Source organism: Vanellus vanellus (genome assembly GCF_965231255.1).
Source record: "Vanellus vanellus genome assembly, chromosome: 5".
In the NCBI taxonomy this organism is placed as follows: domain Eukaryota; kingdom Metazoa; phylum Chordata; class Aves; order Charadriiformes; family Charadriidae; genus Vanellus; species Vanellus vanellus.
The window spans coordinates 18,517,090-18,532,848 of record NC_138910.1 but is presented as its reverse complement, the minus strand read 5'-3'; the positions used below and the strand labels follow the sequence as shown (position 1 = coordinate 18,532,848).

Genomic DNA, 15,759 nt, shown 5'->3' with positions numbered 1-15,759 from the left:
AACCAGAGGGGGTGCAAGCAGAGCGTGCCGGACCCCTCCCCGGCACACAGCTGGGGGAGAACCGGGGGGCCCCGCAAGCCCTCGGTCCTGAAATCAGGGTGTTGTATTTACTTTCCCCTTTTGGCAGCTAGAAGGGGAAGCCCATCCCAGCCCCTCATTGTTGTCTCAGCGAGTTAATCAGATGCCATAATCCTGTTGTGGAAATATCGGGCCTCACTGGAAACAATGGGGAGCGAGAATATTGTGGTTAAATTTCAACCAGCTGCCTCCCTGCTCTGTTTGATCCCCGCCCGCAGGCCCGGGCCCCTGGCGAGCAGGCGGCGCGGCGGGGGCCGGAGCCCCGGGGGTGCCACCCCACGCTCACGCCGCCGCGGGGGACCCCCCGCGGGACGCCCCGGGTGTGTGTGGGGGGTGTGTCGGGGGGGGTGTGTTAGGTTGTGTGCGGCGGGCCAGGCGCGACTCGGGGCGGTGGCGGGGCTGCCCCGGGGGGCAGGTGGCGGCGGGCACCCCCCGGCGGGGTGGGCTGCGGGCTGCGGGGCTCGGCCGGGGGGAGGAGGCTGCGGGCGGCCCGGGGCAGGTTCCGCGGGGAGGAGGCGAGAGAGGGAGGGCGCTGGGAGGCTGGGACACGGGCAGGGTGCGGTCCTGGCGGTTCCCGGTCCCGGATCTCTTCAATTTCCCCTCTCACTCCTGCCCGGGGAGCGGAGGCAGCGGCGGCTCCGGCTCCGGCTCCAGCCCCGCCGCGCTGACCGCCGGAGCGCAAACCGCGGGGGGCTCCGGTAGCGCCGAGCCCCGCTCCCCGCGCCCCGCAAGCGGCCGCTCGCCTGCCAAAACAAACGGCCCTTCGCTATTTATTGCCGCCGCCGGGCCACGGCAGCTCAGAGCGGGCCGACACCGGCCCGCCGCACCGGGCAACGGGAGCGCACCCGCGCCGGGCAGCCACCGCGCCCCGCCGCCGCCGCCACCGCCACCGCCACCGCCGCCACCACCACCACCGGCACCTGCCCGCCGGCTGCGCGCCGCATGGGGAGCCCCGGGGCGGGCGGCGGGAGCGGCGGCCGAGCCTAGCGGGGCCCCCGGAGCCGCCGGTCCCCCGGGCCGCCCCGGGGCCGCCGGGCGCGCCATGAAGCCGGCGCGGCTGCTGCTGCTGCTGAGCGGGTGCGCGCTGCTGCTGGCGCCGGCCGTGCGCGGCTGCGGGCCGGGCAGGGTGGTGGGCAGCCGCCGCCGCCCGCCCCGCAAGCTCATCCCGCTCGCCTACAAGCAGTTCAGCCCCAACGTCCCCGAGAAGACGCTGGGGGCCAGCGGCCGCTACGAGGGCAAGATCGCGCGTAACTCGGAGCGCTTCAAGGAGCTCACGCCCAACTACAACCCCGACATCATCTTCAAGGACGAGGAGAACACCGGCGCCGACCGGCTCATGACCCAGGTACGGCCCCGCCGCCGCCCGCTTCTCCACCCGCGCCGGGCACCTGCGGGCACCGGGTCTGCCCGGGAGCTCCTTGCGCCCCGCTTTCCTGGGGCAGCGAGGGCAGCAGCGGGGGACCCGCCGCTGCGGTTTCCCCGTCCTGCCCCGGGCATCCCGATGCCCGGCCCGGGCTGCCGGCTGGGCGGTGCGGCTATCTCCCTTCGCCGGGCGCTGCAAAGCTCTGCCACTTCGGCTGAGCTGAGCGCGTCGGAGCCGGCGCGGGCAGCAGCCCGTCCCGCTGCTCCTTGATACGGCAGCACCCTGCGCCCGCAGCCGGCAGCACCCTGTCTCCCGGGATGGCAGCACCCTGTCCCGCGGGATCGCAGCACCTTGCCCCGCTACCCCTCGGACGCGGTGGCGCACCCATGACTGCTGCGCCCCGAGCTGTGCCCTTGTGCCTCCCGAGCTGGCAGCACCCTGCCCTGCTGTCCCCCAACTCATGTCCCCCGTCCCCTGAGCTGGCAGCACCCTGCCCTGCTGTCCCCCAACTCATGTCCCCCGTCCCCTGAGCTGGCTGTAGCCTGCCTTGGTGCTCCCCGAACCATGCCACACTCCTCCCGATCCGGCAGCATCCTGCCAAAACACCTCCGAGCCGGCAGTGCTGTGCCACGCTGTTCCCCAGCCGGGCAGCCCCTTTCTCCGCTGCACCCATCCTGCCCTTGCCCGCCCTGCTCTGCCTACCGGCTGGCAGGTCAGGCAGCCTGCCTGTTGGAGCCGAGGGGCAGAGCAGAGCCCTGTGTGCTGACAGGGAAGGGAGTGGGCAGAGCCGGTCTCCAGGAGCGCCCTTGCTGTCCTTATCCCCACTCTGTCGTCAAACCCCTGTGCCGTGCCTTAGTGCCCCATTCCTACATGTCTCGGGTGGGGTGGTGAAGCGTGCCTGGTGGGGGCTGCCCTCAGCTTGCTGCGCTCAGGGACAGGGACAACCTGTTTATTGCAAATGCCCTGCTGCAGCCAGCTTACAAGTTCCCTGGGCCAGTGGGAAGGAGGGGTGGGGGGGACAGAGGACGGCAGCGCGGGGGGGGTGGGTAGGGGGTGATGCTGGACGAAGGTTACTCTGTGTTTTAATATTGCCAGGAGAATGCCTGAGGGTTTCAGGAATGCAGATAAGGAGCCGCACGGCCTTGCTAAGAAACCTGGCCACCAGCCTCAGCACTGGGTTACAGCCCAAGGAAGCTCCCGGGGGAGGCGGGGGGGGAGCCGGGGCTGCCCCGCTGACCGCTGCAGCTCCCGGTTTGGGGCTGGCAGGTGGGTGAGTGTGGATGTACATGGTGGCAGGCGCTGAGGGGACTCTGGCCATGGTTTGTGACTGAGGTGTTGGTAACAGCTGGAGAAGAAGCTGCTTGGGTGCTGGCTTGACAGCTCTGTAACACCGTGTGCCCCGGGGGCAGGTCCTTGAGGGCAGAGGCCATGGTCCAAGGTGGTTCTCAGGCTGGGGACTGCAGCAGAGGGACCGAGACCCCCTGTGAGGCAGCACCAAGATTGGGAACTTGCACAAGTCGTGGTTGCTGGTCACTGGAGCCCTGGGGCTGGGATGGAGCCTGCATCCCCCAGGGAACAGCATCAGGGATACTGAGGAAGCAGTGAGTTCCGCTGGTCTGTGCATCGGAGAAACAGGTGACATTGTATTGCTTGAGTTGGAGGCAAGAGAGTACTTTTGGCTGCATTTGCTCTTGACGGTGCTCCCACCACCTTCCCTAACCCAGCCAGTGCCCTCCAGTACCCCTGGGAGAGGGAGAGCTCCGTGTCCCACCTGCCAACCCCACACTTCTCACTGTCCCACTGCCTTGTTGGCAGGGTGCCTGGAAGCTCCCTGATCCTCTTTAGTTGCCAAAATGAGGGCTCCTACCCCCTGCAGGATCCTTAGTGACCACACGTTTGTGCACAGACGGGTACCATGGTGGTTTGAACAGCTCTGCAGGGAATTGTCCCCACTACTGTGGAGGTGGCATGACTTCTGATAGCTCCCTGCCATCCCACAGCCCTCTGGGCTTGCTCTGTGGCCTCTGGCTGTGGGAGATGCCCCCAGGTGTGTGAGCTCTGGCTCTGGTACCATGCCCTGTGTTGCTGTGGGTTGGGAAAGGTCATTGACCCAACTCCTTGTCCCTTCCCCCAGTGCGCTGGCTTTTACTGCTGTTGACTCACTTCAAACCTGTTTTCTTTCCCCAAGTCCAAGGGTCTGGGTGTCCCAGGCAGCCGGAAGATGCCGCCTGCTTTGGGGGGTGGGTAGTGCTGCTCTCTGCCCGCCTTTCCTTTATCGTTTCATCTTCCTCAAGAATTCCAGTGTGTTTGCTCTCGCTGGTCCCACTCGGAGGTGCTGAGATAAGGCTGGAGGCAGAGCCCGCCTCACCTCTCCCCGGCAGCCTGGCCCAGGAATGTCCCGGGCCCCCCTGCCCCCATGGAGTCCCAACCTCAAGCCTCTCCCTTCCACAGCCATCACCCCTTGCAGCCACCATTGGCCCAGCTGGTACCGAGACCATCCTTGCAGTGGTGAGGAATCACTCATGGAGACCTTGGGATAGGACTCTTGGCTTCCTTTGAGCGAAACCTCACCTGGGGGGAAGATGCTAGTGGGATCCCTCTTCTCCTGGCCAGCCTCAAGCATGGGGATAGCTGTGGCCAAACAAACTCCATCCACAACCCCTGTGCTGAGGCTGTGGTCACACTTGAGTGTCCTGCATACCTCTTCTGAGGTGGCCCTGGGGTCCCTGCTAGCTGTGCCCAGTCTTGGAGCTGTGCCCTTCCTTCCAGACCTGCTGTCTTCCCAAAAGGGGTTTGGCTTCCTCCACAGGACATGGTCCTGTCCCCAGTCTGGGCATGAGAAGGGAGAGATGCCAATGCTGCTCAGTGGGGAGAACAACTCTGCTCAGCCCAGACCAGCGTCTCCAGGGTCTCCACTGTGATGTGCATGGGACAGCACAGAGCCACCCAGCTCAGCGTGGTGGCATGGTACCATGTACTGCATGTGGCCTGGGTGTGCCCAGTCACCTGTGCCACTACAAGGACAAGTTGTGCCCCCCCTCACACTGTCACCACTCGCCTTCCCCCCAAACCCTGTTATATGCCTGTTGCATGGGTTTCAGCTCCCCGTCTTGGTACCAGAGCAGCGCTGGGGCTGGTGGGCTATGGACAGGTCTCAGTGCCACATGGCTGAGCTTGGACTCAGGGCCCGTAGGCCATGGTGGCATTTCCACATCTTTGCCGTCACCTTGAGAGACTTTGTGTTCACCCCCAGGCAGGAGAGGGACGATGTCACACAGGCAGACATGGTCGCCCTGGTCCCTGAGGATGCTGTAGCCCCTCTGGACTGTGCATGGGGAGGAGGTGGGCTCTCCCTGCAGCCCCTGGCAAGCACAGGCCCCGCAGACAACCCATGCCTGTGGGTGTCTTGGTCCCTGCCTATCTGTCTGTGCAGGCAGCAGGGCCCCTGAGTGCACAGAGTCCGTTCCCTACCTGCTTTCTGCCCATCTGTGCCTGCTCCCTGCTGCCCATGCCTGCTCTCTGCCCATTGCTGCCTGTTCCTTGCCCATCCCTGGCCATCCCTGATCGTTGTTGTCTTTTTCCTGCCCACCCGTGCCTGCTCCCTTCCCATCCCCACCCGCTTGCCATCGCCCATCACTGGCTCATAGTTGCCTGTTCCTTGCCCATCCGTGCCTGCTCCTTGCCCGCTGCTGCCCTGCCTGTCCGTGCCTGCTCCCCCACCCGTTGCTACCCGCTCTCTCCCCGACCATCCCTGCCCGTCGCTGCCCGCTCCCTGCCCGTCGGTACCGATTCCCTGCCGGTCCCTGCCCGTGCTCTGACACCTGCTGGCCACCAAAGGCACAGGCAGAGCCGCCCGTCTCGGCAACCGGTGCTCCGGGGCTGTGTGCCCAGCCGGGCAGGGAGGGGGAAAGTGGGGGACTCTTGGGCAGGGGCTGCGCTGGGAGAGGAACATGCAGGAGACAAGGCAGCCCAGGTGGGTCCCGCTAGGAAAGGGTGGCCCTGCCCCAGGGGCTGGTGGCAGGCGGTGTCCCTGCCTGGGGGACAGGGGTGGGTTGGAGGGTCTCCGTGTCTGTGTGCGGGCAGGGTGCCCCTGGAGGACAGAAGGGCTGGCAGTGAGGGCAGGACGGGTGCCCAGAGTGGGGTGCTGGCATGGGAACGGCAAGGGGACATCTGGAGTGATGACCTGGGGGATGCTGGGGGGCATCAAGGAATCCCTGCTTGCCTCCAGCCCTGAACCCCCTTACTGGCCCTTCTCTGCAGGGTCCCCATGGGGCTGGGGGACCTTGGGAGCTGCTTGTGCCATGTGCCAAGTGGTACCACGGTGGTGTTGGATGGAACAAAAGTCGCTCTCCTCCCTCCTTCTCCTCCACTCACCTGGCAACTGTTTGTCCAACACCTTCCTTGCTTATCTCCCCACACCCAGGGAGCCGTGGGACGAGGGCAGAGGTGCTCCCCCGCCCCATGCAGGGCAAAGGCCTGCCTGGCACTGCCCTTCCCAGGGTCCGGACCCTGCCAAGCGCAAGTGGGTTTCCCCAAGGGCAGGAGTGCCCACCACCCCTGGACAGGAGCAGGTGCTTGGGGATAGGGTGAGGGACAATGTTTTTGAGGGGCAGCTCCCTTGGGAAGTAGTGCTGGGGCGTTTCTGAGCCCAGGGGTGTAGCCAGCATCAGGTTTTATAGCCTTGGCTCGTGCTCACCGTGACACTGTCTCACGACCCATGACATCCCATGGTGGGGAGTTCCAGCGCCGAGCTAGGCACTACACGAAAACATCCCCCACAGTGGCTGTTTTTTAGGCTGCTGCCCAGCTGTTTCATTTAGTCCTTCCCAGAACTGGCCTCATGCATGACTATAAATGCTCTGTCCTTCACCTTTGATTTTATAGCACTCTCTGGGACCCCCCCAGCACCTGCTTTCTAGGCTGCACGATCCTAGTCCCTTCACCTGTCTTTTTGTAGAAGCTCCCGTATTGTTTTTCCTACACTTTTTGTAGCTCTCCTCCATCCCTTTTGTGGCAGGGGAAGGGACCAGAAGTGCAGGCTGCACTTTTGCAAGCCAAGCGTGCAGGGGCTTCGTCCCTCCCTGAGATGCAGCTGTGTCTGGGGGAAGCGGGCAGTGCAGGGCTGCGGCACAGGCATGAGGACAGCGGCAGGTGGGGACAAGGCAGGGCAGTTGCCTTGCTTTTGTGACCTCTGTGGCCACCAGGTCTAGGGCTTTTGGAATCTGCTGCCGTTCCTCAGCCCTGGATTTTCAGTTCTTGTGGTGGGGAGAGGTGGAGGGGGCTTTGCCCCACATCCTTTCTGCTCCAGCACAACAGAGCTCTTGGGTGGGTTTGGCATTTTCCATGTGAGCAGAGGTGGGATGAAGCTACGAGGCTGCCCAGTGCTGTGTCCCTGTGCCTCAGGACTTGAGGAGTGATACCCAGCAGAGCTGTGCTGAGGACTGGTCAGATTGTTTCATTTGTGCCTGTGGACAGCACTGAGGACCCTGGGGGGATCCTTCCAGCCAGGAGGCAGCAGGGTCTCAATTCCCTCATCCTCCTCCTGTCAGCTGGGAGCCCCCAAGGCAGTGCTAGTGCAGGGAAGGTGTCCTGGGAGTAGAATGGGTATTTCACCCTGACCAATGCTCTGCTGCCCAACAGGCTCTTCAACAAGCTGGGAAGGGGGGGAAGAGATGGAGGGGGAGATGGGTACCCGAATGGGGTGCACACCCTTGGGAGATGCTGGGTCAAACAAGGGGTTATTGGGCACCGCGAGGAGCCTGGAGGGCATGGGGTGGACAAGGCACCTCATGTTCTCAGCTCTTCCTGGGCTGGGCCAGCCCCCAGAGGGTCTGGGAACCCAGAGAGGCTTCGTGGAAACATGACGGGATACAACCTGCCAACCAGGCAGCTAACCCCCACCTCCAAAAAGCTGTTACTGACTCTGCCTTTCTGCCCCATAGCGCTGCAAGGACCGCCTGAATTCCCTGGCCATCTCCGTCATGAATCAGTGGCCAGGGGTGAAGCTGCGTGTGACGGAGGGATGGGACGAGGATGGGCACCACTCAGAGGAGTCGCTGCATTACGAGGGCCGAGCTGTGGACATCACGACCTCGGACCGGGACCGCAACAAGTACGGCATGCTGGCTCGCCTGGCTGTGGAGGCTGGCTTCGACTGGGTCTACTACGAGTCCAAAGCACACATCCACTGCTCCGTCAAGTCAGGTAAGGCTGGGGGAGGGCAGTGAGTGGGACTGGGGGTCAGGTCCCCCATTGTGGCATGCCCAAGGAGCCTGGATGGCTGGGTGGGGTGCTCCCGCAGGGGTGCTGGCTCTCGCAGCCTGATTTCCCTATCTGGGGCAGACAGTCAGGTGGAGAGTGAGTCACACACCTGTGGCCAGCAGTGCCATGGGGCAAATTCCCTATCTAGCGCCCACAGACGTGCAGCCTGACCCACCCTCTCTACCCACTTCCTTTTCCCACCCTACGTGCCCTTCTCCCTCAGCCTGTCCCTCCGAGTCTGCCCATCGCATCTGTCCCCCCTGCCCTTGCAGTGCCTCATTGCCCAGCTGCCCACGCTCAGCCCCATCCAGCCCTGACTGTCTGGGGCCGGGGACAGGTGGGGACAGGCCCTGGGATCAGCTCTCTGCCATGCAGCTTCTTCTGCGGAGGGGAGCGGAGCCAGGGGGTGCTGCGGGCAGAGGCAGCTGGACTGGAGTGAGGGATGCTATCGTGGCTGGTGGTGGTTGCTTCCCCCCCGTGCGGTGCAGTAGTGGGGGGGGAGAGGCTGCCGGGACGGGCTTGCGTGGGGTGCAAGGCCCCCCGCCCCCCCGCAGCCCGGGGAGAAGCTGCCCTGACTGGGATGCTGCAGCCCCGGTCTCCGCGCATCTCCCGCCTGCGCGGCGGCTCTGGCTGCGTGCGGCAGAGGGCAGCAGCGGCCCACGCACGGCACCGGCCACGCAGGACCACACTCGCCCCGCGGCCGCACGCCCGGAGGCGGCCGTGCTGCTGCTCAGATGCTTGTGTGCCCGTATCGCGACAGGCCGGGAAGGGCTCTGCCTGTGCGTGGGCTTGCGTGGGCGCAGAGGCAGCCTCAGCGGCTGCACGCACACTCGGCACTGCGCCGGCACACGGCTGTCGTGCCAGAGGACCTGTGCCCAGAGCACTCGCACACGCACAGGGAGAAGGCTGTGGCTTGCACACACATGCCCACGGACGTGCCCGCACACCCCTGTGTCGCACAGCGTGAGGCGGCAGTGCCAGGGCTGGTGCACCGGCGCTGCCCCGCGTCTCTTGTCCCCGGGCTCGGCTCCCACCACACTCTGCCTGTCCTACTGCCCTAGCCCGCGGCCAGCGGCCTGACACCCCCAGACGCCAGCCTGCCCCCCCGCGCTGACCCACTCCCCCGTGCCGATGCCAGGATGGGCGCAACGCCGGCCGGCGATGGAGGTGGGGCGACCGCGCCGCAGAGAGGGAGCGACGCGCCCCCGAAGAAGAAGGACAAAGCGTGGGCGAAGAACCCCCACGTCCCAGGGTGCCCCATGGGGCTGGCCGGAGGAGTGGGGCCAAGCTCCGAAGCAAGGACCATGACCCCAGAGCCTTGGGGCTGGCCAGAGTGGGGGGCTGTGCCCCTGGAGAAGAACGGAGGCTCTTGAATCCCAGGATGCTCCCCTGGACCGATTGAAGAGGGATGCCATGACCCAGGCAGCAGACTGGGGCCCTGAGGCCCTGGAGGGCTTCTGGAGGCTGGCCACAGCCCACTCGCTCCGCAGTGGCTCCCCAGAGCTCTGGGTCCCCCATATTTATACCCGAGGCCATGGGGAGCCTGGGGATGCGTGGGCTGTGGGGTGCATACCCTGACACACTCCCCCAGAGCTGTGTACAGAGGGCAGCCGGGCTGCCCCTGCCTTTTAGTAAATGGCTTTTATTTTTGTACGGATGGCCACATGGCCTGTTGTATGTATTGTGTCTCCTCGGGTTCCCCACCCCCCCCCCTACACCTGCGCAACCCTTCATGCCCAGTGCCTGTGCCCCCCACTTCTGCCAGGTGCCCCTCTCGCCCTCCTGCCAGCCCCTCCCCATGGCTCTGCCACCTGCCTGGGGCTGTGGGCTGCAGGGTTTGGGACCTGGCCTCCGGGACAGGCATGGCGCAGACACTGCACCTCATCTAAGCAATAAAAGGATTCTGTCCCAGAGATGGATGCCTCTCTTCATGGGCCTGGGGGCTGGGATCTGGTTCTGCCTGAAGCTGGGGAGGGATGGGGGGCAATGCCATCTGGGTGGGAACACTCAGGGATTAGATGGGGGAGCTGGGAGAGGGCCCCGAGGGGGGCTGGCATCGTGAGGCTGGAATTGTGCAGGGCCAGGAGCAGGACCCTAGATGAGATGCCCCCAGCAGATGGTGGGAGAATATCAAGTAGACCCTAAGATGGGGGTTGCTGGGACTTTGGTGACCAGAGCTGCTGTAGGAGCTGAGCACCGTTCCTTGGGAAGCCAGGGTTCCCCTGCTGAGTGCCAGGATGGGTCCCTGTTGACATTGGGTCACTGGCCTGCATCTTTTCATCTGGGGAAGGGTAGGACCGCTGTGCAACCATCCCAGGCTACAAGCCCCGGAGAGTTTGGGTGCTTTACCCTGTGAAGGGCCGCTAGCGAAGCCTGGCCCAGGAGGCTGGTGGGTTTTGCCTGATGATGGCCACAGGCTGTGACACTTCCCTGCAGCTCAGAGAGGGGGTTGGCTGGCATCAGCGGTGCAGGGGTGAACAAGCAGGAGAAGGGAGCAGGTCCACGGCATGGGGTGGGGGTGTGCGGCGGTGCTGGGGGAGGGTACTGCACCCTGTGCCTTTCCTTGTAGCATCCTCCCCAGAGGTACCCAGGCCCAGGACTGCAGGGGATGGGGACACTGTGGGCATGCAGAGTGTGACCAGGCACTCTTCTCCTCAGCCTGCCACCGGCTCAGGGTTCTGCCTCCCCTCTTTCGATCTTTGGGTGCCCCCTGGCACTGCCGTGCACAGTCAGGACTGTGGCTGTGCCCTGCTCCCCCTGCCAGGCAAGTTTCGGGACCTGGCTCTGTAGAGAAGTCCTAGTGCCCTGTCACTGCAGCAGGGAGCAGATGCTGCCACAGGCGACTCGAGCCCCCAGGGGCCACCCCCAGTGACATGGTGGTTGGGGAACAGGCACCCAGGGAGGCTGGATTGGTGGCTGGGGGTGTGTAGCTGACACGTGCATGTTGGTGATTCCAGGGCAGGGTTATCCCTGGGTGGGCACGAGCTTAGGATGGTCTCTGTGCAGCGTGGAAGGGTGATGCTGGGGGTCTGGCAGATGGGTAACCCTCCTGTCCTCTCTCTCCTCGCGCAGAGCACTCAGCCGCTGCGAAGACGGGGGGCTGCTTCCCTGGGCGGGCGCTGGCGACGCTGGAGGACGGTGCCCGGATGCCGCTGTGGGCTCTGCGCCCGGGCCAGCGGGTGCTGGCCATGGACGGAGCGGGCAGGCCCACCTACAGCGACTTCTTGGCTTTCCTGGACAAGGAGCCCCATGCCCTCACTTCCTTCCACGTCATCGAGACGCGGGAACCACCCCGGCGCCTGGCCCTGACGCCCACCCACCTGCTCTTCGTGGCCGAGAATGCCTCGGCGCCCGCCACCCACTTCCGTCCCACCTTTGCCAGCCGTGTGCGCCCTGGACATTTCGTGCTGGTGGTGGCGGGGGGAGGCGGCTTGCAGCCCGCTGAGGTGGTGAGGGTGAGGGACCGGAGGGATGTGGGAGCCTACGCCCCGCTGACGCGCCACGGGACGCTGGTGGTGGACGGTGTGGTGGCCTCGTGCTTCGCCCTGGTGCAGGAGCAACATCTGGCGCAGCTGGCCTTCTGGCCACTCCGGCTCTACCACAGCCTGGTGGGGTGGCCAGGGGTGCAGGGGGATGGCGTGCACTGGTACTCGGGGCTGCTCTACCGCCTGGGCAGGCTTCTTCTGCCCCCTGACAGCTTCCACCCTCTGGGGCTACCCCGGGCTGAGAGCTGAGGGTGCGCCCCGGCCACGGCCGGTGCTGCTGGCAGAGGTGGTGGCTGCGGGGTGGCTCACTGGGGACCAGCACCCCCTCCCAAAGCTGGGTGCCCATGGGGAGCTGCCTCCAGCCCTGCCTGCTCTGGGCACAGCCACCTCCCAGTTAGGAGGCACTGGGGCTCCCCGGTGTGCCTCCTTTCATGCCCACCGCCCCCTCCTGACCCCCTGTTCCTGGGGACAGGGGGGGAGGCACAAAAGGTGCCCCCCAGACATGGGGGTGCCCCTGGCTGGATCCACATGCTGCTATTTGTGTGTGTGCGTGTGATGTGCGTGTGCGTGTGCAGAATTAGCTAAAGACGGAGGTCTGATAGACGAGGGGGAGCAGGGAGAGGAGAGAGCCCCTGGCTGCAGGCTGCTCCCGCGGGGGCTCCCAGCCCACCCGCACCCGGTGGGGTGGCATTGGGAGCGGGAACCGAGGGCCATTTTCTAGGCAGCCCCGGGCAGGAGGGTGGGAGATGCCATTGCCACCCCTGGGAGGTGGCAGCTGGGAGGAGGGTGACCCAGGTACTGGGACTGTGACTTGCCCTTAGCCCTGGCCGCGGGTGCTGGGGGCCATCAAAACCAGCCCCTGTATGCCTGGGGTGCTTGGGAATGGGCAGGGCTGGAGGGGCTGGCATGGCTCTGGTGCAAGACCTGTGACTTGGTGGCACAGATGCCACTGGAGCGAGAGGCTGGAGAGCAGGACCCCAAGCTCTGCCCAAAGCCAGCCCTGTAGCCATCCAGCTGGACATGCCCGTGGGGATGCTGTGACAGCATGGGGAGCTCTGGCTGGCAAGAGGAGGCTTGGGAGGCAGGCGGGCGGGCAGGAGGTTGCGAGTGCCAGCCAGGCATGGGCATGCACTGGGTGGGAGCAGGGGTGGGGAGAGCCAGGGCTGCAGCCCCAGCCTGCCAGAGCCGGGGAAGGAAAGCGGCTGGGGAGAAAGGTTTCCCTCCCTTGTCTTCCTGGCATCCTGCCCCGAGCTGGCTCAGCCCAAAGCCATGCCTTTCCCCACCCCAAAGCTAAAAAACTCCCCATGCTCCAGACCCTGCCTGGCCTCACCTCCCCGGCCTCCCCAGCACCCCAAACCCTCAGGGTAACTCATTGCTGCTCACCCACTCCTGGGACCTGGGGGGGGTGTCCCATCAGAGCTGCAGCCACAGTACACTCCCCCCCACAAATCCTAGCTAGATCCTCAGCCTCCCCTGGCTCCACCTGAACGGAGGTAAAGGAGCTGGGGGGGGGGGGGGGGGAGGAGGGCGGTGACCCGTGTCCCCCCTGCAGCATCACGCGTCTTTATTTATTTATCTGCTCTTTGTATGTACCATAGATGGGAGGCAGCGTGGGCACATGCAGGGTGAGACAGGAGCGGGTGGGGGGGAAAGCTGTTCGGTTGGGGAGGGTGATTTTTTTTTTTTTTTAAAAAAAAAAAAAACAAAAAGCAGAAATTATTTAAAGATTATTTTAAAGCACAGTTTTTATGGTGATTGTTGTCCAGGGTGAAGTGAGAGAGCGCGAGCGCAGCCAACAGCAGGTGTATTTTTGTCTCTTCACTGGATGTACCTTTCCTGGTCGGGGACACGGCCCAATAAATCCATCGTCTCCCAGGCGGGCGCTCCGAGCTCTGGTGTGAGGAGGGCAGGCAGGGATCAGAGACGCTTAGTGTCCATCATAAATGGGGCAGGCAGGGACAGAAGTCATCTTGCTGTTCTCTAGGAGCAAGATTTGGCCACCCCAGTGCTCTCCACCAGTAAGGGCGAGCTCTCCTTCCCCACTCCCCAGTACCCAGGGTAAGTGGGCTGCCTCCCATGGGTGGTGGTGAGGCTGCAGAAGCACCCCAGCCTACATGGAACCAAGCTGTCACCAGGACCACCTGGAAACTAGGGCAAGAGGGACAGGACATAAGAAGGACCACCACCGTGGGACTGCTGGAGACACCTCTCCATCCCAGTCTGAGCCCACCTGGCCATGCTGGGACAGCTTTCCCCACCATCTCCATCACCACAACACCTGCTAACCCAGTGCCCCTGGAGGAGATGGACCCCTTACCCTGCACGCCAGGTTTCCATGTCACTTTAGCCTAGTGCAAGTCACTGCTGCCCCTGTCCCCTTGCCCCTCACCAGTCCTGTTCCCCCTCCACCCCATCCCCATGCCAGCAGAAGGAAAGACCACCAGCCAGCACCCCAAACAGCCTCGCCCTACCTGTGCCACCCACGCACCCCTCTGTGCACCCCCTTGCCCCATCTCCAAGCTGCTCTGCCTTGGTCTTCCCAGGAGGGCTGGGAGCGGGGTCCCCCCGGGCTTTCCCTGGACCCCACAGGATGGCAAGTGCGGAGCAATTCGGCAGCAGGCTGTCAGCGAGGGCCCTCATCACCGTGGCTAATTTAAGGGCTCTGCGAGGCGGCTGAGCTAATTTAATTAGGTTCTTATTACAGAGAAGGACAAATTGGTCCCCAGGGGGGCCACGGGGTCAGGCCTTCGAGAAGCGCTTTATGGAGTGAAATTTCAATCAGGCTGCCATTGCAGGCGCGGGGTGGGGAGCCAGAGGCAGTGGATGCATGGGGAGAGGCTGTGCCCTTTGGGGTACCCCATGGCGCTGTGGCCAGCCCACCTCCAGGCCCAGGTTTTTAGGGCATCAGTGAGTATGGGGAAACAGCTCCTTGTCCCGTTAGGAGGATGCTACAGGGTATCAAGGGGGTGCTTTGGGGTGGAAGCAGGGGCTGGCTCTGGGCTGGCCCCAAGGCAGCAAGAGGAAGGGGGAACACCCATAAATAAGATTCTGTGTTCTTTCTGAAGCCCCATTACCCCCCCCCCCCCCCAGCCCCATAAAGCCCCAATGGCGAGGATGATGAGGACAAAATCATGTCCAGCTGACAGACAGAACTTATGGGGGGCTCTTCCCCCTTGTCACTCAGTCCCAGGAGAGCCAGGGCAGTTGGGGGGCTGCCCCACTGCTTATGGGCACCTGAAGCAGCCCCATCTCGCAGGGTGCCAGTCCCGGGCGGGGGGTGTGTGTCCCACCAGGGTCCTGGCTGGGTGGTGATGGATGGGGATGCCGGTGGGTGGCCGGCAGAAGGGCCGGGCTGGAGGGTACCACAATGGATGTCTCTCCATCAATTTGTCCTCATTACCATGTGAATGGTGGGCGGGAGCGAGAGGAAGGGCATGTGGCGACAGGAGAAACCCCCCACATGTTCCCATCTGGGGTAGCGTTCCCCCCGCCCCCCATAATTCCAGCCTTGTCTGAGTGTGTTAAACCAGAGCCAGCACCCCCCCGGCCCCAAATTCAGGGGAGGAGACGTACCACCCCCTATTCAGAGCCTTGAAAAGGCTACAGGGTCCGGCGCTGTTAACAAGGGGGGACCCTATCCCCATCCCCGCCTCCGCCGTCTGTCCCTTGCACCGTGGCCTTCTGCCATGGCAGCGCCAGCCAGCCCCTCTCCTGGCCCCAGGCTGGCACACTGGGTGCTGGGTTGCCGGCACAGGATGGTGGGAGGCGTTATGGCTTAGGGAGTGGGAGCAGAGCACCCCAAAAGCATCTCCTGTTTGTGGGTAACTGCACTTTTGAGCAGTGTGGGCAGAAGATGACAGCAGGGTGCAGATCCTGCGGGACTCCAAGACTAAACCCTCCTCGCAGAGGGGAGACTATCTCTGGGCAAGGAGGTCGATTGCCCCCATCACCCGGGGGCTCTGGGTCCAACCAGGTCCCCCATCCCCTGGGCTGTGACAGTGATGAAGGGGGTTGGTGATGTGTCACCCAGAAATATCAGGACAGCAGGTTGAGGGGATCCCCCTCCCGGCTAAGGCAGACCTACCCATAGCTGCCCCCCCCCAAAAAAAAGCCCAGGAGAGGCCTCCCAGCCCATCTCAGCCCCGCACGCTGCCAGCCGGCGGGTGCCCGCAGAGGGAGCCCTTACCAGCCTCTCACTCTCACTTGCATTAGCTTGATTTAGCTTAATGGCTTTTCGGAGCGCTGCTGCTGCTCTGGGGACAGGGGCAGGACCCTGCTCTCTGTTAGGGTGGGGGGCCCAGGGCCCTGGTCCCGGGCTAGCAGGAGCCCCAGGAATGTGCGTGGCGTGGGCTGCGGAGCCCATTCCTACACCCCAAATGTCTCTGCCCTCTCCCCCTCTGCCCCGAGCCCCCACCTCCTGCCCCTCTCTCAATCCTGCTGTGGCAGCCAAGTTTGGGGACAGTGTTGGGAGCACACTCCCACCATTGCAGGGGATGCCTGCCCCTCCCCAGAGCCCCTCTGCCTGCGCTTGGCAGCTTTCCCAGGGCAGGGATGGAGGTGCTTTAGCAGGTG

General features: G+C 64.2%; 1 protein-coding gene across 1 annotated transcript; it reads left to right on the top strand.

The window, feature by feature from the left end:
- Positions 1-1,120: 1,120 nt before the first annotated feature.
- Positions 1,121-11,436, top strand: IHH (Indian hedgehog signaling molecule; the record flags this gene model as incomplete). The annotated part of the gene is made up of 3 exons (XM_082483179.1): positions 1,121-1,423; positions 7,384-7,645; positions 10,775-11,436. 3 exons carry the CDS (start codon positions 1,121-1,123, stop codon positions 11,434-11,436), a joined length of 1,227 nt encoding a protein of 408 aa, XP_082339305.1.
- Positions 11,437-15,759: the final 4,323 nt, after the last annotated feature.